This window comes from Lepidochelys kempii, chromosome 6, assembly GCF_965140265.1.
Source record: "Lepidochelys kempii isolate rLepKem1 chromosome 6, rLepKem1.hap2, whole genome shotgun sequence".
Classification (NCBI taxonomy): Eukaryota; Metazoa; Chordata; order Testudines; family Cheloniidae; genus Lepidochelys; species Lepidochelys kempii.
In genome coordinates this window covers 19388588-19413537 of record NC_133261.1, presented here as the reverse complement: position 1 = coordinate 19413537, position 24950 = coordinate 19388588, and the positions used below count along the sequence as shown (strand labels likewise).

The 24950-nt window shown below is 47.1% G+C and overlaps 1 protein-coding gene across 1 annotated transcript in view; it reads left to right on the top strand.

Moving 5' to 3' along the window:
* Positions 1–24950, top strand: part of LOC140913584 (NACHT, LRR and PYD domains-containing protein 12-like) — a 182259-nt gene that overhangs the window by 43968 nt on the left and 113341 nt on the right. Inside the window, exons 3-4 of the mRNA XM_073350311.1 lie at positions 3796–3834; positions 4613–6323. Of these exons, the coding sequence (XP_073206412.1) occupies positions 3796–3834; positions 4613–6323 (1750 nt within the window). The remainder of the gene's footprint in view (positions 1–3795; positions 3835–4612; positions 6324–24950) is intronic.

The following is a 24950-nucleotide window of genomic DNA, read 5'->3' as shown; positions in this document are numbered from 1 at the left end:
AACCCTTTCAGATTGTTTTTTTGTTTTTTATAATAATACCCAGCTCTAATATAGGGCTTTTCATTAGCAGATCTCAGTGCTCAAATATCATTAAGAAACACTATGGCTGTGTCTACTTAGAAATGTAAGCCTAGGGTTCGTGGGATTTGAGTCAGCTGACCCATGTCAGGGAACCCTGGGTTTGAGCACCTACACTGCATTTTAACTCTAGGTTAAGGATTTTCTGACCTGTGCTTGAACCTAGGTTCTAGACTCCACGCTGCAGTGCACAGACCTGAGTCAAAGTAACCCTATCCCTGAGTGCCTGGTGCCCCCCCCCCCATCCCAGAGTCAGCACTCTAGCCCTACGAATATGTTCCATTGTGGGGAAAAACTAATGCCCACCCTCCCTATCTGTTAACTGTAATGGTGCTGTTGATGGGATTCAGGCTCCCATAAGGACACATGAGTACATCAACTGCATAATTAGAGCCTTTGGTGGCTGTCTCAGTAGAATGACTGCAGTTTGTGAAGGCTTGATACTGAACTACCATCTAATCTGAGAGTTGGGCTCTCCACCTCTCGGCTAAGTCACACTGGCAGGAAAATTCCCATGTGCTCCTGGTCTGTGGATAATTATGATGTCAGTCTTCAGGGCTGCCAAACTATTAAATGAAACTTTGCAATTCTTAATTTTTAAAAATGGGCTATTCAATGAAGCTGTTTTTGTTTGGGTTTTTTAATTTATTTTTGTCTGTTTTGAAGTTTGACATAAAATGACGGTATCAGGGGAAAAACACCTCCTCCCCCAGGCTGGCTGCTGCCGGCTACGGACTGCTGCTGTGTTTCCCCAGGGCTTGGGGTGAAGTGTGCTCCACCTCCCCACCCCGCCAAGGATCCCTTATCCCTGCCCCCACCGCACCCCGGGAGGCAGAGATAAAGGATCCCTGGAGTTTGTGGGGAAGTTTTGGGACTGCTCCCACTCATTGATGGATGGTGTGGATGGTGTGCATTGCACTCTCAGCAAATTTGCGGATGATACTAAACTGGGAGGAGTGGTTGATACGCTGGAGGGGAGGGATAGGATACAGAAGGACCTAGACAAATTGGAGGATTGGGCCAAAAGAAATCTGATGAGGTTCAATAAGGATAAGTGCAGGGTCCTGCACTTAGGACGGAAGAACCCAATGCACCGCTACAGACTGGGGACCGAATGGCTAGGCAGCAGTTCTGCGGAAAAGGACCTAGGGGTAGCAGTGGATGAGAAGCTGGATATGAGTCAGCAGTGTGCCCTTGTTGCCAAGAAGGCCAATGGCATTTTGGGATGTATAAGTAGGGGCATAGCGAGCAGATCGAGGGACGTGATCGTTCCCCTCTATTCGACATTGGTGAGGCCTCATCTGGAGTACTGTGTCCAGTTTTGGGCCCCACACTACAAGAAGGATGTGGATAAATTGGAGAGAGTCCAGCGAAGGGCAACAAAAATGATTAGGGGACTGGAACACATGAGTTATGAGGAGAGGCTGAGGGAGCTGGGATTGTTTAGCCTGCAGAAGAGAAGAATGAGGGGGGATTTGATAGCTGCTTTCAACTACCTGAAAGGGGGTTCCAAAGAGGATGGCTCTAGACTGTTCTCAATGGTAGCAGATGACAGAACGAGGAGTAATGGTCTCAAGTTGCAGTGGGGGAGGTTTAGATTGGATATTAGGAAAAACTTTTTCACTAAGAGGGTGGTGAAACACTGGAATGCGTTACCTAGGGAGGTGGTAGAATCTCCTTCCTTAGAGGTTTTTAAGGTCAGGCTTGACAAAGCCCTGGCTGGGATGATTTAACTGGGAATTGGTCCTGCTTCGAGCAGGGGGTTGGACTAGATGACCTTCTGGGGTCCCTTCCAACCCTGATATTCTATGATTCTATGATTGCCCTCACAGTGCACGCTGCCCAGGCATCTCTAAACATGCAGCCCCAGGGAGGGCAGTAGGGGCCTGGGAGCAAGGGTCAGAGAGTAGAGTGGGACCAATTGGCTGCCCTGCAGGGAAAGGATAAAGCTGAACATCCTGGAAGCTGGGAGCCATCTCCCACCTCTCAGCTTTGTTCCTGGCAAGCTCTGCACAGCGGCAAGGAAGAGCTGGAGCCAAAGCCACCGCCACCACCATAGGAGTGTGATGGGGTGCACTAGGCCCAGAGGCCCCCTGCTGGAGGCCTCAGGATCCTGCCACTCTTGTCCCAGGAAAGGAGTAGTAGAGGAGTCCTCCAAACAGCCTAAAGTGGCTTCAGGGGACACAGCCAATCAAGGCACAGGAAGGCCGTCTAAAAAGGACCTGCAAAGCCAGACACCGGCAGTTCCTTGCTGGAGCCAGAGGACTGGCCAAAGGGAACTGCAGCACCATGGACAGATTTGTGCCAGCTGGGACTGGGGGAGCGAGCGAGAGAGGTCCTGGCTGGCAGCTTAGTTAAAGGGACACAGCGACATGTGGCAGCTATTCTTAGGGTTGCTAGGCTGGGACTTGGAGTAATGGGTGGACTTGGATGCCCCCCATAGGCCACTGGGAAAGTGTCCTATAATTGGACAGCCATAACTCTCAAGAAGGGGATCTGAACTACGTAGTGGCCTGGCTGAAGAGCTGGGGCCAGAAGGGCGCACAGAGGATGTATCTATTGCTGCCAGGGAGGAGCCCTGGGGCTACAGCCTGATACCGGGACTGGAGCTATTTAAAGACTGAAGATGCACCACGACCAGAAGGGGCACTCGTGAGAGGTCAGTGCCAGGCTGTTACAAGGAGGCTGCGGGGAAGGTTTGTGGCTGGTTCCCACTTACCATCCTGACCGTGCCACAGCTGGGGCACCCCTGCACACGCAGCCCCAGGGGGCTCGAGAGCAAGGGCCAGAGAGCACAGTGGGAACAAGCGACTGCCATGCAGCAAGGAGGAGCTGGAGCTGCTACCACTGAGGGAGGCAGTGGGGGAATTTTGGGGGCTGACTCCCACTCAGTCCCCTGACAGTGCGTGCAGCCCAGGCAGCCCTGCACATGCAGCCCCAGAGGGGCTGGGGGCAAGGGCCAGAGAGTGGAGTAGGGACCAGGCAGCTGCCCTGCAGGGAAGGGGAGCAGCAGGGCTCCCGGCTCAGCATGGCCAGGAGAGGGAAGACTCCCAACATACCAGTGGCTGGGAGCTGCCTCCTGCCTGGCAGCTTTGCCCCTTGGTTCGGGGAAGCTCTGTGCAGCAGCGAGGAGGAGCCAGAGCAGGAGCTGCTGCCACTGGGAGAGGAGCAGGGATCATGTTAGGCCAGGCAGTAATGGAGCTTCCAGCTGCTGGGCTGGCTGCCTGCAGCGCTGCTCCTCTGCCACCTGGATCTCTGGGATACACCCAGAGGGCTTCCAGGACCCAAGGCAAGCCAGGGCTCTGTGCACACAGGAAAGCAATAGGGCTTGGATCCTAGGTCCCAGCTTAACACGGGCTCAAATCCTCCAGCCCTGCAAGGTCCTGGGACCCTAGATCTGAGGCCTAGGTTAGCACAATTGGTGCATGGACACAAGGGAGATTAGACTGAGCCCAGGCTTACATTGCTGTGTAGACATACCGTATGTGGCTACTCCAGTGGTTTTAAAAAAAAGAGTATTGCTTCTGGTGGACGTTTTGAACAAGTCATTGAACCAGTGTCGCCAAAGAAATTCTCTTTGTCTGCCTCAATCGTGGGTTTACTAGGGAGCTTATTACTGCAGAGACCCCTGAATGAATGACTTGTCCCAATGTCCTGAACTGCGTGATACTCTGTGATTTTTGTTGCACTAACATTCATGTGAAATTTCTCTTTCAGCTTTGGGTCCTCAGCAAACACCTGAAACATCAGCAAATGGTATGTGACATTCAATAAGGAATTGCATTGCATGATTACCAGTGATTACCAGCATTAGGCTAGGTCAGCCAGACATTGGGTTTATTAGTAGAAATAATAAGTAACCCCTCAGAGCGCAGTCTCGTCAGATCACGCCGGTTACGCAGGGTTGGATGGGGGACGAGGAAATGCATGGGGAGATCTCCAGGAAAGAATCAGGGGCTGCAGAACATGGTGCTGGTGAGTAGGTGGAGCTCTTGTCTCAGGCAGTACTGACCCCGTGCAGCAGCATGATGCTGGAAGGCCCTCTCCTGCTAGGGACGCCATCTTTTAAATGAGGTGAAATAACTAGAGGTCAACATTTGTGGTCACAGAAGGTGCTTTGGGACTTTTTTAAACCTCTGAGCCCTGGACAAATTTTAAGTTATATTTAGTTCTGTTCTTTGCTCCTAAATTCCCATTACTGTTTCAGTTATACCTGTCATCCATTGCTTTGTTACAGAGTGCCATTGTGCACTGTTAAACACCTGACAGGTTTCATCCTAGATATAGCTACATTTCAGTAACTGATGAAGTGATTCTTATATATATAAATGCACAGAGGGCACGAGCCTATGCTTTTTTTCCTCATAAGACTAATTTCAGTGGGGCCACTGCTGTGAGTAAGGACTGGGTCCGGAGTTAATTTATATCAGGATATCTTATAATGAAACATGCACTATTAACTTACAGTATTATTGTTTAAATAGCATTATTGTAGCATTACAGTAATATCTAATGCTTCATGTCACTAACTCAGCTTACAGAGAGAAGTATAGAGAACATATACGAAACAAATACAGCGCAATAAAAGACATGAACGCTCGTCTTGGTGAGAATGTGAAGCTAAACAACAGATACAGAAAGCTGATCATTGTAAAGGAACATCGTCACAAAAAGCAGAGAGAAAATGAAATAACGGCCTTGGGACGGAGACATGCAGAAATCATGGCTGAGCATGCTAGTCCTATCACCATAGCCAATTTATTTGACTCTGAGAAAGATGAACAGTCACCACAAATTGTCGTGCTGCAGGGAGCTGCAGGGATTGGAAAAACACTGACAGCAAGAAAGATCATGGTGGACTGGGCAAATGAAGAACTGTATCAGAGCAGGTTTGATTATGTTTTCTACATAAATTGTAGGGAACTTAACTTTGTCAGTGAGCAGGGATGTGTTGAAGATTTGATCTTCAAGAACTGTCCTGATCAAAATGCACCAACTAAAGAGATTCTGATGAATCCAGAAAAACTCCTGTTCATAATTGACGGTTTTGATGAACTGAGTTTTTCCTTTAATCGGTCAGAAAGTAATTTCTCCTTTGATCCCTGTGAGAAGCAGCCAGTGGAAATTATACTGAGCAGTTTATTTAGGAAACAAGTGCTTCACAAATCCCACTTAATAATTACTACAAGGCCAACAGCTCTGGAGACACTCAGGCAGTGGTTGGGAGATGAACGTTGTGCATATGCAGAGATCTTGGGATTTTCTAAAGATGAGAGAAAAGAATATTTCTCCAACTTCTTTGACAATGAAGAACAAGCAATAAAAGCCTATAACTTTGTAAAAGATCGTGAAATGCTCTTCACCATGTGCTTTATTCCCATTGTGTGTTGGATCATCTGCACTGTTCTGAAACAACAGATGGAAGCAGGTGAAGATCTTGCACAAACTTCAAGAACGGTCACTGATGTCTACATGCTCTATCTCTCCAGTCTGATGAAAGGTCACAGCAGGAATTCAAAGCAACAGATACAAATGAACTTGAAGGGACTTTGTTCCTTGGCTGCAGATGGAGTAAAGAGGCAGGAAATACTCTTTAAGGAAGATGAAATCAAGCAGCATGGCTTAGATACAGCTGACTCTCTCTTTCTGAATGAGAACATGTTTCAGAAAGACATTGGCTGTGAATATGTCTACAGCTTCATTCACTTGAGTTTTCAAGAATTTTTTGCAGCTTTATCTTGTGTGTTGCAGAAAGAAGAAACAACAGTGGAAGATTCAGAAACTATTCTGAAAAATGTCAAGATGTTGTTGAAAAGGGATACAAACAATGGGAATTCTTCCACATTAACAGTGCGATTCCTGTTTGGTCTTTTAAATGATGAGAGAAAGGAGGATTGGGAGAAAATACTTAGCTGTAAAATTTCACCACTAATTAAAGAAATTTTACTAAAGTGGGTTGAAGAAAAACCCATTTTGTCATTGTTCAGTTACGTTGGTGAGAAGACTATTTCCTATCTTGAGGAGTTGCACTGTTTGTATGAAATTCAAGAAAAAAAATTTGTGCAGAGTGCAATGAATCATTACACTGAGCTAAAATTAACTGACCATTACTTTACCAAAATGGATCAAATTGTTCTTTCATTCTGTGTAAAGCATTGCTGTAAACTGGAGTCACTTCATCTAAGTGTGTGTTCCTTTCAAATGGAAGATGAAGATATGCCAAGACTGTGCCAGCAGCCACATTGGTGAGTGTTGTCTGAGCTCCAAAAACACCTACATAATTTAAGTAGTAACACATGCGTTATTTTTTAAACATTGATTTCCCTCCCCCCTAGATTTTCATAGCTCACAAATGGCTGAATGATCCACCATAAAAGTGACAGACATTAAGACTGTGGCAGGACCACTCCCCATTCACCAAAAATCTTAAAGCATGGAAATAAGAAGTTAAAGGGAAAGACTTGTGCACTCCTTTCCACCTTCTTGTTGCCTACACACTGTCAATAAGATACTCCAGTGCTCCATTTGGCTTTTACCTCCATCTCCAACAGCTATCACAAGCAATACATACCCCAACTTCATCACACTTACACTCCAGTGCAAAACCTTATGGAGTGCTAGAGTGTGGAGCTGGAGAGAATGAGATATGAAGAGGTTGTGGATGGCTATGATCTCTTTTAGAGATGGAACACTCTTCAGGACTTGAAATTAGATGAAGGTTTATAACCATCAGAGGAGTGAAGTTCTGGAATAGTCTTCCAAGGGAAGCAGTAGGGGCAAAAGACCTATCTGGCTTCAAGATTAAACTTGATAAGTTTATGGAGGAGATGGTATGATGGGATAACATGATTTTGGCAATTAATTGATCTTTAACTGTTCATGGTAAATAGGCCCAATGGCCTGTGATGGGATGTTAGATGGGGTGGGATCTGAGTTACTTCAGAGAATTCTTTCCTGGGTATCTGGCTGGTGAATCTTGCCCACATGCTCAGGGTTCAGCTGATCGCCGTATTTGGGGTCGGGAAGGAATTTTCCTCCAGGGCAGATTGGAAGAGGCCCTGGGGTTTTTTCACCTTCCTCTGTAGCATGGGGCACGGGTCACTTGCTGGAGGATTCTCTGCACCTTGAAGTCTTTAAACCATGATTTGAGGACTTCAATAGCTCAGACATAGGTGAGAGGTTTATTGCAGGAGTGGCTGGGTGAGATTCGGTGGCCTGCACTGTGCAGGAGGTCAGACTAGATGATCATAATGGTCCCTTCTGACCTTAATGTCTATGAGGACCATATCCTTCCCTATCCATGAGATACCCTACCCCATCTATTCTAGTGCAAAGCTGTCTGAGAGGGAAAGCTACTACTCTTCACATTTTCTTTGTCAAGGGGCAATGGTGGTCCTGTGCCTTCTTTCCCGGAGTGGTGGTGATGTGACAGTGAGTCAGGCTTATCCTCTGTGGCCATGTTGAGCAATGTTCCTCTATTTTTTTACGTCCATACGCAGAATGAATTTTGTTATGTGCACCAATACGGAGGTGATGTGTGGTGGGGGTGGAGCCAAGGGGTTTGGAGTGTTTGGAGGGGCTCAGGCTGGGGCAGAGGGTTGGGGTGCGGGAGGTGAGGGCTCCAGCTGGGGATGTGGGCTCTGGGGTGGGGCTGGGGATGAGGGGGCTGGGTTTCAGGCTGCCCTGGGGCTGCAATGGGGAGAGAGGACTCCCCCCAGCCCTCTCTCTCCGCAGCACCCTGGGGTCGAGGGAGAGCACCTCTCCTTGCCTGCATGGCCCTTGATAACAAGCTGCGTGGCTGTGCAGCTTAGAGGGAACTTAGATATTGAGACTATCGCAGGGAAGGCTCAGGGACAGTTCACTAAGTTGGGCTTGTTGTTCCGGGCTGAGTTCCGGCCCCTCTGGCACAGAGGGAGGGTCAATGCCTCAGGTCCCAGTCTGGTTCTGGGGGTATCAAACTTTCCCAGGCTTTCTAGGTCTTCAGGAGGTTGTTGTGTTAAACAACCTTCTGTGGTGTGTCCTTCCGTTGCCTTGGCTGGTGGATTTTGTAGTTCACGAGACCTACCCTGGACCACCTCAAATGGCTTTTGCCACCAGGCCAGAAGCTTAGATTCCAAGGATGAGAGTAACAGTAATATCTGGTCACTTGGCTCAAACATCTGCAGTTGGGTCCCAGATTGTATAGGCCAGGGGTTCTCCAACTGGGGGTCGGGACCCCTCAGAGGGTCGCAAGGTTATTACATGGGGGGGTCACAAGCTGTCAGCCTCCACCCTAAACCCTGCTTTGCCTCCAGCATTTATAATGGCGTTAAATATATAAAAAATTGTTTTTAATTTATAAGGGGGGGTCGCACTCAGAGGCTTGCTGTGTGAAAGGGGTCACCAGTACAAAAGTTTTAGAACCACTGGTATGGGCGTTCTTCAGTTCTTTGGGTTCTCAGTAGCTTCTCCCTGGTAAACCCTCCCGCCAGTGGCTTGAGTTGTTCCAACAGTTGCCGTATATATGCTAACAAGCCTATGACCCAGGCCTCTTGCTCCTCCCAAGTTTCCTGTAGGAGGTCCAGAATCCCCCTGCGCTGCCACCTGTGCAGGAGCTCAAAAGGGGAAAAACCCATAGAGGCTTAGGGTACCTCACCTATGGCGAATAACAACACCAGTAATAGCCTATCCCAGTGTCATGGGTCAGAGTCAATGCATTTCCTTAGCATGAATTTCAGGCTGCTGTTGAATCATTCCACCAGCCTGTCGGTCTGTGGATGGTAGACTGATTTTCAGTAATTCACACGACTCTTTCATCAGCTGAGACAAGAGTTTGGACCCTCCATCCATGAGGATTTTCTTTGGGATTCTGACCCTGATGAAGACCTTCATTAGCTTGCACACTATGGCAGGTGCTGTTAAGAGGGCTTTCCCTTCACCCCCTCCCCTGGTTCTTGTCATTCAGACAGAAAGCAGAAGACCAGATGTCCGAAGTGCAGGCAATAAGATGTTTATTGGGGTTAGTTCCAAGTAAACATATCCATAGCTCTACACGCCCGCAGAGTCTGTTTCCCCAGTGTTCTGTTCCCAGCTCTGACACTGCAGAGCCTTGCCTGTGTCCCCATTCCCATTTGCCATTTCCCATTTCTCCCACCTCCTCCTTCTTAGCAGGCTCAAATATACCTGCAATGCACACCCCTAGTCACACCCCATACAACTTACGGTCATGTTCCATTTTGGATGGTCGTGAGTCAAGGGTCATTGTCCCACCTCTTTTGTATCCCACGTGAGGGGTAAGGAGTGAGGTTGTGTTCTGGCCAAGGCAGGCTTTTCTTTGGCTTTTAGTGTTTCTTATGCCTCCCCTACCCCATCCCCCTTTGCCCCTCCTAACTGATTGCTTGTCCTTGGCTTGAGAAAGGAGCCAAGCAGCCGTTCAGTTATGCTTATATATAGCACTCACACCATGCCCTGTAACACTTTAACTGCTCTATCCCTTATCTCTTCTCATTGTGTTAAAAGCCCCATCTGGTTGTGGAAAATGCAACACAGTGTCCTTCTTCACTGTTCTTCACACATATTAGTATAAGAGTATCAAAAAGTCAAACCCAAAAATCTCAGGCTGACAAACAAGCCAGTATTCTAACAGGTGCCTTTGTCGTGCACAATGGAATTGCCTCCAGATACCGGGTGGCATGGTCTACAATCACCAGTATATACCGGAACCCAGACCCACTCTTTTTCAGGGGTCCCACCAGGCCCATTCCTACCCACTTAAACCATATTCTCATTATGGGAATTGGGATCAGGGGTGCCTTGGGCATCCTGTTGGGCCCTGTCAGCTGGCACCCAGGGCTTGAGGCACCGAAATTGCACAAAAACCTTGTGGATGTCTGGCCAAAAAAACTGGAGGGCTACGCTTTGCAGTGTCTTCTCTCTCCCTAAGTGTCTGACACACGGCACTGAGTGGACAAGGTGTAATAGCTCCTGCCAGAATATCTTGGGACCTAACAGCTGCTGCAGCGTCTTCTGGGTTTGGGGGTCTTTTGTTACTTGGTGTCATAAATATAAAGGGAAGGGTAAACCCTTTAAAATCCCTCCTGGCCAGAGGAAAAATTCTCTCACCTGTAAAGGGTTAAGAAGCTAAAGGTAACCTCGCTGGCACCTGACCAAAATGACCAATGAGGAGACAAGATACTTTCAAAAGCTGGGAGGAGGGAGAAAAACAAAGGGTCTGGGTCTGTCTGTAGGCTGCTTTTGCTAGGGACAGAACAGGAATGGAGTCTTAGAACTTTTAGTAAGTAATCTAGCTAGGTATGTGTTAGATTATGAATTCTTTAAATGGCTGAGAAAAGAACTTTGCTGAATAGAATGACTATTCCTGTCTGTGTGTCTTTTTTGTAACTTAAGGTTTTGCCTAGAGGGATTCTCTATGTTTTGAATCGAATTACCCTGTAAGGTATCTACCATCCTGATTTTACAGAGGTGATTCCTTTACTTCTATTAAAAGTCTTCTTGTCTGGTGGGCATTGCTGAATCACCAGGCAAGATTGAACAATTCCTCTTGTGTGGCCTTATGCAGGTGAGTGATTGAATTGTAACTCCCTTGCTGGACAATGGCTGTTGATTGTTGTTTGATACCCACCCGGGCATTGGTTACTTTCCTTGCTGTTGTCTCTGTGGAGCTAATATCTGGCCGATTCCCCAATTTATATCATGTTTTATTGACAACCATGCAACACAATCTCATAACTTCATATGCCATGGCAGGTCTGAGCCAGGTCTCTGTTGGGGCCGGGGGAGGGGTGCCAAGAGAATTGAAAGATTCAATGACATTGTCAATTGAAGAAAGGGAGCAGAGGGCTGAGAGAAGAGAAGTAATCTGCATTGATGGACTCAAAGTCACAGAATGACCGGGTGGCAAGACCTTACGGAATGACAGTTGCGGATGGTGAAAGAGACCAGGGGATGGTCAGGGAGGGGAGAACTCAGTAATGGAGAGAGTAGTGTTTGGTGAAATGGGCCTTTTGGGGAGTGGAAGAGTTGAACTGGGTTTGCAGGTTGAATGAAGAGGTGAGAATGAGAAGCTGAGTGGCTAAGGGGTCAGATGGATCAGCAACATAGAAGTTGAAGTTACTGATGATGATGAGTGTGGGAGATTGTTAGGAGACGAAGAAGGAGCCAGGAGTCAAAATAAGAGGAAGACTGACAGGGAGGAGCTGAATAGGTGATAGATGACAACAATGCAGAGAGGAAAGGACAGTCAGACACAGGGCTCTTCAAAAGAGGAGAGACAATGGGAAGGGAAAGGAGGGAGGACTTGGAAGGAGTCACATGATGTTTCCAGAAAGATATTTGCTCCCCAGACTGGCAGCTGCTGAGTGAAATTGACATTTTTGACATTCGATTTCACTGAACAGCTTCTGGGGCTCTCAGAGTCTGGGAGTCTGATGCAGTCCTGCCGTTTAGACTTGTCCCAGGGTCAGGGACACCAGGGATTTGACTCCTGGGTTAGCCTCAAGACTGCAGCACCAGGGCCACTGATCCTGGGGCAGTCTGCATGGCAGGTGTCACCCAGAGCCATGGAGCAGCGAGACTACAAGTCCCCTAAGACCCGATACTAGTCAGCAGTCCAGGGCTGGCAGGCACCATTCTGAGGAGCTGTGGACCCTGGCAGAAGTTTAGTAGAATCTCTAATACATTCAGGGAAATGTTTCAGTCCAGCAAATCAGCGTTCTTGAATTAAACTAAGTTTCATGAGAAAATTTCTGACCAGCTCTACTTTCCAGGGCAGCCCTTATAAATGGTCATTCCTCTCCATTCAAGCAACATCTCTAAGGGGGGTCCATCTGGATAAATAACAGCCCAGGATATGTGCTTGGCTGGCTCTTAGCCCCCTGGAATAGAGCCTTATCTCTGCCTTTTGGTAATATACCTGAGGGTGATAGACTCCAAAGTTAGCAAAGGGGTAACTGGAGATACTAAAGGCACCCTCTTTAAGCAATTCTGTCAGATCTGTCTCTGTGGAGTGGTGCCTATGGCCGTGCGGGACTCACCCCTGCGGCACCTCCTGATGGTCGTCCAGTGAATTACTGTTTCCAGCCTCCTGAGTGCCCTCTGCAGGCCGGTGTCCCACTTGCCGCTGGGCCCCGAGTCCCTTCCAAACCCCGGTGCCCCTTCTAGCTTAGGGTTCTGCCCCCCTGGCAGTACCGCCTCAGTCTCGGTCTCCCCTCCCAGGGGAACCCCCACCCTCTACCCCCACCTCGCCTCAGTCTTTGGCTACTCCCAGTCCGAATCTAGCCCCGTTCACTGGGGTGGACTGCAGTATGATTGCCACTCATCACAGGCAAGTGGGTTTTGGACCTGCTGCTTCTGCCTACCCTTGGGCTGTCCTCTGCAACCCCAGTACCCTTTTCCTAGGCCTTCATCAAGGCCTACAGCCTGGGGGTTTCTCAGGCCGGAGCTCCCCAGCTCCTCTGGCCTTTCCCCAGCCCGGCTCCACTTTAGGTACCCTGCTCAGCTCCCAGCAGTCAGGCCCATCCCCCTCAACATCGAGAGAGAGACTGACTGTTGGCGTCTGGCCCCAGCCCTCTTATAAGGGCCAGCTGGGCCTAGATTGGGGCGTGGCCGCAGCTGTGGCTGTTTCCCCAATCAGCCGAGGCTTGCTGCTTTCCCTAGCAGCAACCCTCTCGCAGCTTCAGCCCTCTCCCAGGGCTGATTTCAAGCCCTTCAAGGCCGGAGCGGGTGACCACCCTGCTACAGTGCCATATCAATGGAGAATAGCCAATGTTGTAAGGGGAGCGGGAGAATAGTGATCTGGGCATCTACAGCTCTGTTACTCTGACCTCAATAGTGTTCCATTTTTTAGAATAAGTGTTGAAGGAAAGAACACTTACACTCATGGAGGTGAACGGGAAAGGGGATGTTATACAACATGGGTTTATCAAAGGTAGATTGTGCTAGACTACACTGATATTTTTTTGAGAAGATAACTATTTTTTAGATAAGGGAAATGCAGTAGATCTAATATATTTAGACTCCGTTTAGCATTTGACACGGTACCACAAGAGAAATGATTAATTACATTAGAAAAGATGGGGATTAGTATAAGAATTGTAAGGTGGGTAAGGAACTGGCTAAAGAGGAGATGACAATGGGTTATGCTGAAAGGTGAACTAGTGGCTTAATGTCCTTGGCACAAAGGCTGCATCTACACTTGGAACTAAGGGTGCGATTCCCAGCTCACATAGCTCTCATTGAGCTAGTGTGAGTATGTCTATGTGAGCTGGGAATCAGACCCCTGGCTCCAAGTGTAGATGTAAACTGACTGTGCACCTACAAGCCTGAAAGGAAGTTGTAGGTGTCTCATGACAGGGCTTGATGCTTCTGGGAGACGTCTGACTCATGTTGTTAGTGCTTTTTGAGTTTTTCACAAAATATGTGAGAGTAAAGCCGAGAGACTTTCAGATGGGTTGGAGGGAGAGTGGAGTGACTTTTGGTTTGTCATGAACAGCGAGAGAGCTTCCTCTAACCAATGTCTCCATCACCAGGGGACCCAGAATCAGGGATGCTTTGCCTTGTGCACATGTTTTGAAAGCAGAACACAGGGCAGTTAAATGTGGAACTATTAACAGCATGCATTTGCAACTAGAGCTCAGTGCAAGTACATGGATCCTGAGGCCATTGCCACAGCCATGCCCTGAGCATGGTCCTATGCTAAGGTCTTGGACTTCCCCTCTCTCTGGGCAGAGGATCATGTCCATTCTCATCTTTGTAGTAGTCACCAGGATGCCAAAAGTTACCAGCAGCTAGTGCAGCAAATGGGAGAGAAGGATACTGCTGGGTTGAGTTCCAGGAACATTAATATGATAAAGTCAAAGAATGGCAGCAGAAGTATAAAAGTAGCAAGAAGAACGAGGGCTCTGGTGATGTGCCAAGTGCATGTCCATACTATGAGGAGCTGAGCAAGATTTTTGCCTAAGACCAAGTGCCTGAACAGGAGGAGCACATACTTGGCAGATATGTGCTTTCTGGGGAGCTGTGCAGCTTCCATTGACTGGGAACAGTGAACCACGGCCACTGGGAGCTGCGAGCAGCTGTACCTGCAGACGTTCAGATAAACAAAGCATCTCGCGGCCCACCAGAGGCTTGCCCTGAACAAGCTGTCAAGGTTCCTTCCCCACTCTGAACTCTAGGGTACAGATATGGGGACCTGCATGAAAATCATAGAATCATAAAATATCAGGGTTGGAAGGGACCTCAGGAAGTCATCTAGTCCAACCCCCTGCTCAAAGCAGTACCAATCCCCAATTTAATCATCCCAGCCAGGGCTTTGTCAAGCCTGACCTTAAAAACTTCTAAGGAAGGAGATTCTACCACCTCCCTAGGTAACTCATTCCAGTGTTTCACCACCCTCCTAGTGAAAAAGTTTTTCCTAATATCCAACCTAAACCTCCCCCACTGCAACTTGAGACCATTACTCCTTGTCCTGTCCTCTTCTACCACTGAGAATAGTCTAGAACCATCCTCTTTGGAACCACCTCTCAGGTAGTTGAAAGCAGCTATCAAATCCCCCCTCATTCCTCTCTTCTGCAGACTAAAACCTCCTAAGCTTACTTTTACCAGCTTAGGTTAAAACTTCTGCAAGGTACAAATTAATTTTATCCTTTGCCCCTGGATTTCCACTGCCACAACCAAACTTTAACTGGGTTTACTGGGAAACGTAGTTTGGACACGTCTTTCCCCCCCAAAATCCTCCCAACCCTTGCACTGCACTTCCTGTGGAAGGTTTGGTAAAAATCCGCACCAATTTGCATAGGTGACCACAGACCCAAACCCTTGGATCTTAGAACAATGAAAAAGCATTCCGTTTTCTTACAAGAAGACTTTTAATAGAAGTAAAGGAATCACCTCTGTAAAATCAGGATGGTAGATACCTTTCAGGGTAATTAGATTCAAAACATAGAGAATCCCTCTAGGCAAAACCTTAAGTTACAAAAAGACACACAGACAGGAATAGTCATTCTATTCAGCACAGTTCTTTTCTCAGCCATTTAAAGAAATCATAATCTAACACATTCCTAGCTAGATTACTTACTAAAAGTTTTAAGACTCCTTTCCTGTTCTGTCCCCAACAAAAACAGCATACAGACAGACCCAGACCCTTTGTTTTTCTCCCTCCTCCCAGCTTTTGAAAGTATGTTGTCTCCTCATTGGTCATTTTGGTCAGGTGCCAGCGAGGTTACCTTTAGCTTCTTAACCCTTTACAGGTGAGAGGATTTTTCCTCTGGCCAGGAGGGATTTTAAGGGTTTACCCTTCCCTTTATATTTATGACACACACCCCAAATCTCAGCTCAGGTGAAACGCTGGATGGGAATTCTTCCTGGAGCTCTAGGAAAAACAGAGTTAATAAGACAAATGTACGTCTAAATATACTACCAAGTACATAAAGACTAACAATATTTTCCACATCTCAAGGACGATTTTAATCCGTTGATTCTGGGAAACTTTCATGGGAGAGTGCATCAGCCACTTTGTTAGACGCTCCTGAGATGTGTTGGATGTCAAAATCAAAATCTTCGAGAGCTAAACTCCACCGAATAAGTTTTTTGTTATTTCCCATGGCAGTATGAAGCCACTGTAGCGCAGCATAGTCAGTTTGCAGGTGGAAATGCCGTCCCCAAACGTATGGGCATAGCTTTTCCAGGGCATAGACAATGGCGTAACATTCTTTTTCACTGACCGACCAGTTACTTTCCCTCTCAGACAGTTTTTTGCTGAGAAACACTACAGGGTGGAACTCTTGATCCGGTCCTTTCTGCATTAAAACTGCTTCCACAGCACGCTCGGACGCATCTGTGGTTACTAGGAACAGTTTGTCAAAGTCTGGGGCCCTTAGTACAGGGTCAGACATGAGTGTCGCTTTAAGGTGGTTAAAGGCCTTCTGACACTCTTCGGTCCACTGAACAGCATTTGGCTGTTTCTTTTTGGTTAGGTCTGTCAGTGGGGCGGCGATTTGGCTGTATTGCGGTACAAATCGTCTGTAATAATCGGCCAAGCCTAAGAAGGATTGAACCTGTTTCTTTGACTTTGGGACAGGCCACTTTTGGATAGCATCCACTTTGGCCTGTAGGGGGCTGATAGTTCTTTGACCCACCTGGTGTCCAAGGTAAGTCACTCTGTTTAGGCCTATTTGACACTTCTTAGCCTTAACAGTTAGTCCTGCCTCCCTTATGCGCTCAAGGACTTTTTTTAGATGTTCCATGTGTTCTGCCCAGGAATCCGAAAATATGGCCACATCGTCAAGGTAGGCGACTGCATATTCTCCTAATCCCACTAGGAGACCATCTATAAGTCTTTGGAAGGTGGCAGGTGCATTTTGCAGCCCGAAAGGGAGGACGTTAAATTCATACAGCCCGAGATGTGTGGTGAAGGCTGACCTTTCCTTGGCGGATTCATCTAGTGGTACCTGCCAGTACCCCTTGGTTAAGTCCAAGGTAGAGATGAACTGGGCCCGTCCCAGTTTCTCTAATAGTTCATCTGTGCGTTGCATTGGATAGTTGTCTGGGCGAGTTACAGTATTTAGCTTACGGTAGTTCACGCAAAAACGTATTTCCCCATCTGGTTTGGGAACTAGAACCACTGGAGATGCCCATGCACTTCCAGAGGGGCGGATTACACCCATCTGTAACATATCCTGGATCTCCCTTTCTATAGCAGTTTTAGCTTGAGGAGACACCTGGTAAGGTTGGACTTTAATTGAGTGAGCTTTACCTGTGTCAATGGAGTGGTATGCCCGTTCAGTCAGTCCTGGGGTGGCTGAGAATGTCGGCGCGTAGCTAGTGCACAGCTCCTTGATCTGCTGTCGCTGCATACGCCCCAGGGTCATGGAGAGGTTCACCTCTTCCACACCACCAGCACTTTTCCCTTCATAGTAGACACCTTCAGGCCACTCAGCATCGTCTCCTCCCTGGGCTGTAAACTGACAAACCTTTAATTCTCTGGAATAAAAGGGCTTTAGAGAATTAATATGGTCCACCTTAGGCTTTTGGATGGAGGAGGGGAATGCTATGAGATAATTAACAGCTCCCAGGCGTTCCTGGACAGTGAATGGCCCTTCCCACAATGCTTCCATTTTATGGGCCTGCAGCACCTTAAAGACCATGACCTGGTCCCCTACTTTGAATGAATGCTCTCTGGCATGTTTATCATTCCAGGCTTTTTGCTTTCTTTGAGCATCCTGTAAGTTTTCTTTAGCAAGGGCTAAAGAGGTTCAGAGGGTGTTTTGTAGGTTGGTTACAAAGTCCAGAATGTTAGTTCCTGGAGAAGGTGTAAACCCCTCCCATTGCTGCTTCACCTACTGTAGTGGCCCCTTAACCTCATGGCCCTATACAAGTTCAAATGGGGAAAACCCTAAACTGGGATGTGGTACAGCTCTGTAGGCAAAGAGCAACTGCTGCAACACTAGGTCCCAATCATTGGAGTGCTCATTTACGAATTTACGTATCATGGCCCCCAAAGTTCCATTAAACTTCTCCACCAGGCCATTTGTTTGATGGTGGTAAGGAGTGGCAACCAAGTGATTTACCCCATGAGCTTCCCAAAGGTTTTCCATAGTTCCTGCCAGGAAATTAGTCCCTGCATCTGTGAGGATGTCGGAGGGCCAATCTACCCTGGCAAAAATGTCTGCTACTGCCTGGCACACACTTTTAGCCCTGGTGTTGCTTAGAGCTACTGCTTCCGGCCATCGGGTGGCAAAATCCATGAAAGTCAGTATGTACTGCTTTCCTCTGGGTGTCTTTTTTGGAAAAGGACCCAGAATATCCACAGCTGCTCGCTGAAATGGTACTTCAATGATGGGGAGTGGCTGGAGAGGGGCTTTGACCTGGTCTTGGGATTTTCCCACTCTTTGGCATACTTCACAAGACCGGACATAGGTAGAAACATTCTTGCCCATTCCCTCCCAGTGGAATGACCCCCCCAAACAGTCTTTGGTCCTGTTCACCCCAGCATGGCCACTAGGGTGATCGTGGGCTAAGCTCAAGAGCTTGGCCCGGTATTTAGTTGGAACTACCAACTGTCTCTGAGGATGCCAGTCTTCCTGGTGTCCACCATAAAGAGTTTCCTTGTACAAAAGTCCTCTTTCTACAACAAACCTGGATCGATTAGAAGAGCTGAGAGGCGGTGGGTTGCTCCGTGCTGCCGTCCAAGCTCTCTGGAGGCTTTCATCTGCTTCCTGTTCGGTCTGGAACTGTTCCCTTGATGCTGGAGACATCAGTTCCTCATTGGATTGTGGACCTATGCTTGGTCCCTCTGGAAGGGATGTAGGGGATGGGGCTGTTTTAGTTGACTGTGAACCGCTCTCCGCTGGGACACTATGTTGGGGTTCAGGCTCTGGCTGAGCCTCTTGTGTAGGGTTATGGGCTGCTGCCAGTTCAGGTTCGGTGGGGCCCTCTGGTGTTGAGGTTGCACGTACTGGATTCAGTGCTGGCAATGGGTCTGGTGCTGGTTGTTCCGCTGGTTCCGGTTCTGGGACTGGTTCCGTCTGGGTCTCTGGGACTGGATCCACTACTGCTGTTGCAGACATTGGCCTGGGGTCTGGGTCCATCACCTCTGACCGGGTCCTGATAGAAATTTCCGGAACAGAGCTAGGCCTCATGGCTTGTTTAGCCTGGCTGCGGGTGACCATTCCCACCCTCTTGGCCCACTTCACATGATTGGCCAAGTCTTCCCCCAACAGCATGGGGATAGGATAATCATCATAGACTGCAAAAGTCCACGTTCCTGACCAGGCAACTTGGCTGTAGGCAAATCGAAAGAGTTGGACTTGAAGGGTTGAATTGTCACTTGGATCTCTGGGTTGATTAAATTGGGGTCCACTAAGGAAGCATGGATAGCTGACACTTGTGTTCCGGTGTCCCTCCACGCGGTGACCTTCTTCCCGCCCACACTCAGTTTCCCTCCGCTCCAAGGGTATCTGGGAGGTCTCTGGGCCTGCGGACCTCTGGTGTGATTCCAGTGCAATGAACTGTAATCTGTTGAGGTTCTTGGGGCAGTTGGCCTTTACATGCCCCAGCTTGTTACATTTAAAACATCGTCCACTGGGACGAGGTGGGTTGCTGGAGAATGGGGTGGTGGGACGATAAGGTGTCTGGAGGGTTCTTTGGGAGGTAGGTGGGGCCACTCAAGGTAATAGGGTGTGGTCTGAGGTTGTCCCTTCTGGTATCCACTCCAACTGCAACCAGTTTTCTTCTTCTCTGCCACCTCCACCCATCTGGCTCCAATCTCTCCTGCCTTGATTACAGTTTTGGGCTTCCCATCTAGGATATATCTTTCTATTTCCTCAGGAACACCCTCTAAGAATTGTTCCATTTGCATTAGGAAGGGCAACAGTTCATACTTGTTCATGTGTTCTTTAAGCATTTCAGCTGCCACCTCAGCTAAGGGTCCACTGAGCTGCGGCCTCAGCTCTACCATGTATTGGTCGGTAGAGATGCTGTACCCAAGGCAGGCCCTTTCAAAGTTTTCTAAGAAGGCCTCCATATCATCGCCTGCCTTGTAAGTGGGGAACTTTCTGGAATGGGAAGTGGTACCTGGAAAAGGATTGCTAGGGTTTGTTGGTATATTCTGCTGAGCCTTTACCTTCTCCATCTCCAGTTCATGCTTCCTCTCTTTTTCCTTCTCCTCCTCCACATGCTTCCTTGCCTCCATTTCCCTCCTGTGGGCAGCCTCCTGTAGCTCCTTCTCCAGCCGCATGAGTTATGTTTGTCTTTCATGTTCCTTTTGTTTTTCCTTAGCCTGAAATCTGGCTAATTCCAGCTTTTGTTGTGCCGTGGATTCTATCATCCTAACCTCTCTGTTTTTAACTAACTTTACACCCAAGGTTTAGAAATAAACAAACAAAATTTGGCTGTAAAATTTTGCTGTGCTGGAATAGGATACCTATTCTCTGATAGTGATTGCCATCCTACAGAAAACGACAATTCCCTTTTGTCTCTGCTCTGGCCCCAAATCAAAGCAAAAAACCTCCAACTACTTGGAAACCTGCTTACCAGCAGCCCAAAGGAAAAAAAAATCCTTTTCAAACCTGTGCTCCTTGTAAAAAAAATCAAAATCCTAAGAAAAAAAAACGTGCCACTTTTGTCTCCAGGCAAATGGGTAGAAACCCCCCCTATTTACTTTTTGGGGAAAAAAACCTCTGGTTTGCGAAGATTGTGAATTTCCCTGCAGGAGTTAATTACTCTGCCTCCAGGCAAAGAAAACCTGCAATTCACAAAGATAATCCCCTTTTCTCTCTGCTCTGGCCCCAAAGCAGAGAAAAAACTAGCTGCTTTCAGTTGAACCTCCTTTCCAGCAGCCCCAAAGGAAAAAAAAATTCCTTTTTAAAATCTGTTTTTCTGGTTCAAAAATTCTCAAATTGATCTCGAAAGGATTTCAGGTTAATCCCACCACTCTGCCACCATGTCAAGGTTCCTTCCCCACTCTAAACTCTAGGGTACAGATGTGGGGACCTGCATGAAAACCTCTTAAGCTTACTTTTACCAGCTTAGGTTAAAACTTCTGCAAGGTACAAATTAATTTTATCCTTTGCCCCTGGATTTCCACTGCCACCACCAAACTTTAACTGGGTTTACTGGGAAACGTAGTTTGGACACGTCTTTCCCCCCAAAATCCTCCCAACCCTTGCACTGCACTTTCTGTGGAAGGTTTGGTAAAAATCCGCACCAATTTGCATAGGTGACCACAGACCCAAACCCTTGGATCTTAGACCAATGAAAAAGCATTCAGTCTCCTTACAAGAAGACTTTTAATAGAAGTAAAGGAATCACCTCTGTAAAATCAGGATGGTGGATACCTTACAGGGTAATTAGATTCAAAACATAGAGAATCCCTCTAGGCAAAACCTTAAGTTACAAAAAAGGCACACAGACAGTAATAGTCATTCTATTCAGCACAGTTCTTTTCTCAGCCATTTAAAGAAATCATAATCTAACACATACCTAGCTAGATTACTTACTAAAAGTTCTAAGACTCCATTCCTGTTCTGTCCCCAGCAAAAACAGCATACAGACAGACCCAGACCTTTTGTTTTTCTCCCTCCTCCCAGCTTTTGAAAGTATCTTGTCTCCTCATTGGTCATTTTGGTCAGGTGCCAGCGAGGTTACCTTTAGCTTCTTAACCCTTTACAGGCGAGAGAATTTTTCCTCTGGCCAGGAGGGATTTTAAAGGGGTTTACCCTTCCCTTTATATTTATGACACAAGCCGTGGCCCAAGGTTGAGAACCCCTGCTCTACACAACCACCCACATTCATTGCATGCCCCCCCAACTCATTTGTTCCCCTGGAAGTACTGAAAGTACCGAAGTTCCATTGCCAAGGGGTTGTGGGTGAAAATGGGATGCTTTGAAATGTTGAGTGCCGAGTGATATTTTGAAAACCATAGTCAATGGAACCAGTCAATAGTAGTGCAAATAATAATAATTGTGTCTTTATCTTCCAATTCAGGGTATGGCTCCCATTAATTTAGATACAAGTATGTTTAGTCACATGTGCTTTAGATGAGCCCATGGTTAAAGGCTAGCAAAAGTTCTTTACTAATTAATTATGAATAATTTATTAATAAAAAAGAAAAAAACAACATAAGCAAGCAAAGAGCAATAGGTAATTTCAGTTGCAATTGTTCAGACTTTGGACAGAAATTACACATTTAACAGTGAGTCCACTTGTGGGAGAGGAGGCACACTTTTTAAAGTTAAAACAAAGTAGATTATTTCCCCAAATTAACAGTGAATTTTGTCCCAGTGTCCTATATATTTCCAGAGAAAAAAGTTGACAATACATATCTATAATTTATGGTAAACTACATAACAGGGACGTTGAAATTATCCCCAAACTAAACTTAATCAAACCCAAGAACTTCAGAGTTAAGGTTAAACTTAACATGTTCGGATTTATTTTAAGACATAGAAATGAGGAAACCTCAACTCTGCCCTGTAGTGACACCATGCAATAACCAAATGATTATGACCTAAAGCACTTGTAATCAGTGTGTTTTGGGCTTCACAGTTTTGGGAGTGCAATCCAGACCAGTGAGGGGTTGTGTCACTTCACAATGCCTTGCTACTGTAGCTCCCAACCTGGGCTGCTCACAGACAGCCTACATGAGCGTGCAAGTCACACACTGAGTGCCTGTGTATAGCGGAAGCCTTGGTCCAGCAGACCCTGACCCCAGCAGCCTGCCAGCACCACACCAGTCACACTCTGGATTCCATGAGCCTTTGTTACAACCAGCAAGATGATTCCAATATACTCCAAGTCCTGAATTGCCCCAAAACCATGTGCCTATAATGTCCATCCCTCTCCTGGACAGTTCAGAGAAATAATAAGACTCATTTGTTCCATTAAGGAGACAAAACACACCAACTTGCCACATGAACTGGAGATGACATTCACTTTAGTACACTCACAGAACTATTGGTTTAGATTAGTAGTAAAACAAGTTTATAAACAAACACAGATTTCAAGGATTTCAAATGAGTTCAAGTATAAGGAATAAAGTTAGAAAATTAGAAGTAAAACAAAACAAAATATGGTTCTAAAAGCCTAAAACTTAATCTAGCAAGGTACAATTTTTGCCTAAGCAGTTTTCTCACCTATATTCAGTTCCCAGAGACATCCACCCTGCCCCACCTCGGCTTGAAGGACCATCTTTTTCAGTGTCAGCCAACTGGGATGAGGATAGTTTAGCCAAGTGGCCAGGGTCAGAGCCGTATCATAGAATCATATAATATCAGGGTTGGAAGGGACCTCAGGAGGTCATCCAGTCCAACCCCCTGCTCACAGCAGGACCAATCCCCAACTAAATTATCCCAGCCAGGGCTTTGTCAAGCCTGACTTTAAAACCTCTAAGGAAGGAGATTCCACCACCTCCCTAGGTAACCCATTCCAGTGCTTCACCACCCTCCTAGTGAAATCGTTTTTCCTAATATCCAACGTAGACCTCCCCCACTGCAACTTGAGACCATTGCTCCTTGTTCTGCCACCACTGAGAACAGCCTAGCTCCATCCTCTATGGAACCCCCTTTCAGGTAGTTGAAAGCAGCTATCAAATCCCCCCTCATTCTTCTCTTCTGCAGACTAAACAATCCCAGTTGCCTCAGCCTCTCCTCATAAGTCATGTGCTCCAGGCCGCTAATAATTTTTGTTGCCCTCTGCTGGACTCTCTCCAAATTTTCCACATCCTTCTTGCAGTGTGGGGCCCTAAACTGGACACAGTACTCCAGATGAGGCCTCGCCAATGCCGAATAGAGGGGAATGATCACGTCCCTCGATCTGCTGGCAATGCTCCTACTTATACATCCCAAAATGCCATTGGCCTTCTTGGCAACAAGAGCACACTGTTGACTCATATCCAGCTTCTCATCCACTCTAACCTCTAGGTTGTTTTCTGCAGAACTGCTGCCTAGCCACTCAGTCCCTAGTCTGTAGCAGTGCATGTGATTCTTCCGTCCTGCACTTATCCTTGTTGAACCTCATTAGATTTCTTTTGGTCCAATCCTACAATTTGTTTAGGTCCCTCTGTATCCTATCCCTACCCTCCAGCGTATCTACCTCTCCTCCCAATTTAGTGACATCTGCAAACTTGCTGAGGGTGCAATCCATGCCATCCTCTAGATCATTAATGAAGATATTGAACAAAACCAGCCCCAGGACCGACCCTTGGGGAACTCCACTTGATACCAGCTGCCAACCAGACATGGAGCCATTGATCACTACCCATTGAGCCCGATGATCTAGCCAGCTTTCTATCCACCTTATAGTCCATTCATCCAGCCCATACTTCTTTAACTTGCTGGCAAGAATACTGTGGGAGACCGTATCAAAAGCTTTGCTAAAGTCAAGGATTAACACGTCCACTGCTTTCCCCTCATCCACAGAGCCAGTTATCTCATCATAGAAGGCAATTAGGTTAGTCAGGCATGACTTGCCCTTGGTGAATCCTTCTGCATAATTGTACATGAATTCTGCCTGAGGTAGCAGCAAGGGCCAGTTGTTCCGGTGGAATTTTATGTAGCATTGAAGATACTGTTCCAGGATCTGGTTAGTTCTTTCCATTTGGTCTTTTGTCTGGGAATGGTAGGTGAAGGAGAGAGAGGAGAATGCCCAGAATCCAGAGAACTCCTCGCCAGTGTGGGAGATAAATTACACACTGCGGTCAGGGTTGATGTGCTCCAGGAAGACATGAAGGTAGACAATTTGATCCACCCAGAGCCAGGCAGGTGGAGGAGGAGGTTGGGCCAGGGCAGATGATGAAGAGTGCCATCTTTGTGAGGTGGTCCATTACTGTGAGAATGGTCATGAACCCACTGGACTCAGTGATTCTACTACAAAAATCCAGGGGAACTGTCCAGAGGCCGGATGGAGTCTTGAGGGGTTGAATGAGTCTGAAGGGTTTATTGTGCAGTACCTTGGAGTGGGTCCATGCATTTCAAGAGACCCATAGGCCTGTGCTCTGGCCCTCATACAAGAATATCAGAAGAGACAAGAGACTGGGCACACAGTTTTAAAGTGACCAAAATATCGTACCAGTGGGGAGTTATGACATACTTGTAGATCTGTAGTCCTTGGAGGCCGGTGGGGCGGGGGGGAACATGTATATGCCCCTTCATTTAGGTACCCTGTCTTGGACTTTGTGGAGTTCCTTGCTTATGGATTCTGCTTATCAGGAGGGATCCCATGGGCTGTATGAGGGTGAGTAAGTCTTGGTGGGAAGCCATGCCCAGAAAGTTACAAGGTTTGAGGACACAGGAGATTTTAGGGTTTGAGTCCTTCAGGTCAGCATAATATTCTCCCTTTTGAGACAGAGCATCAGCCATACTATTTTTGGTTCCTGGATG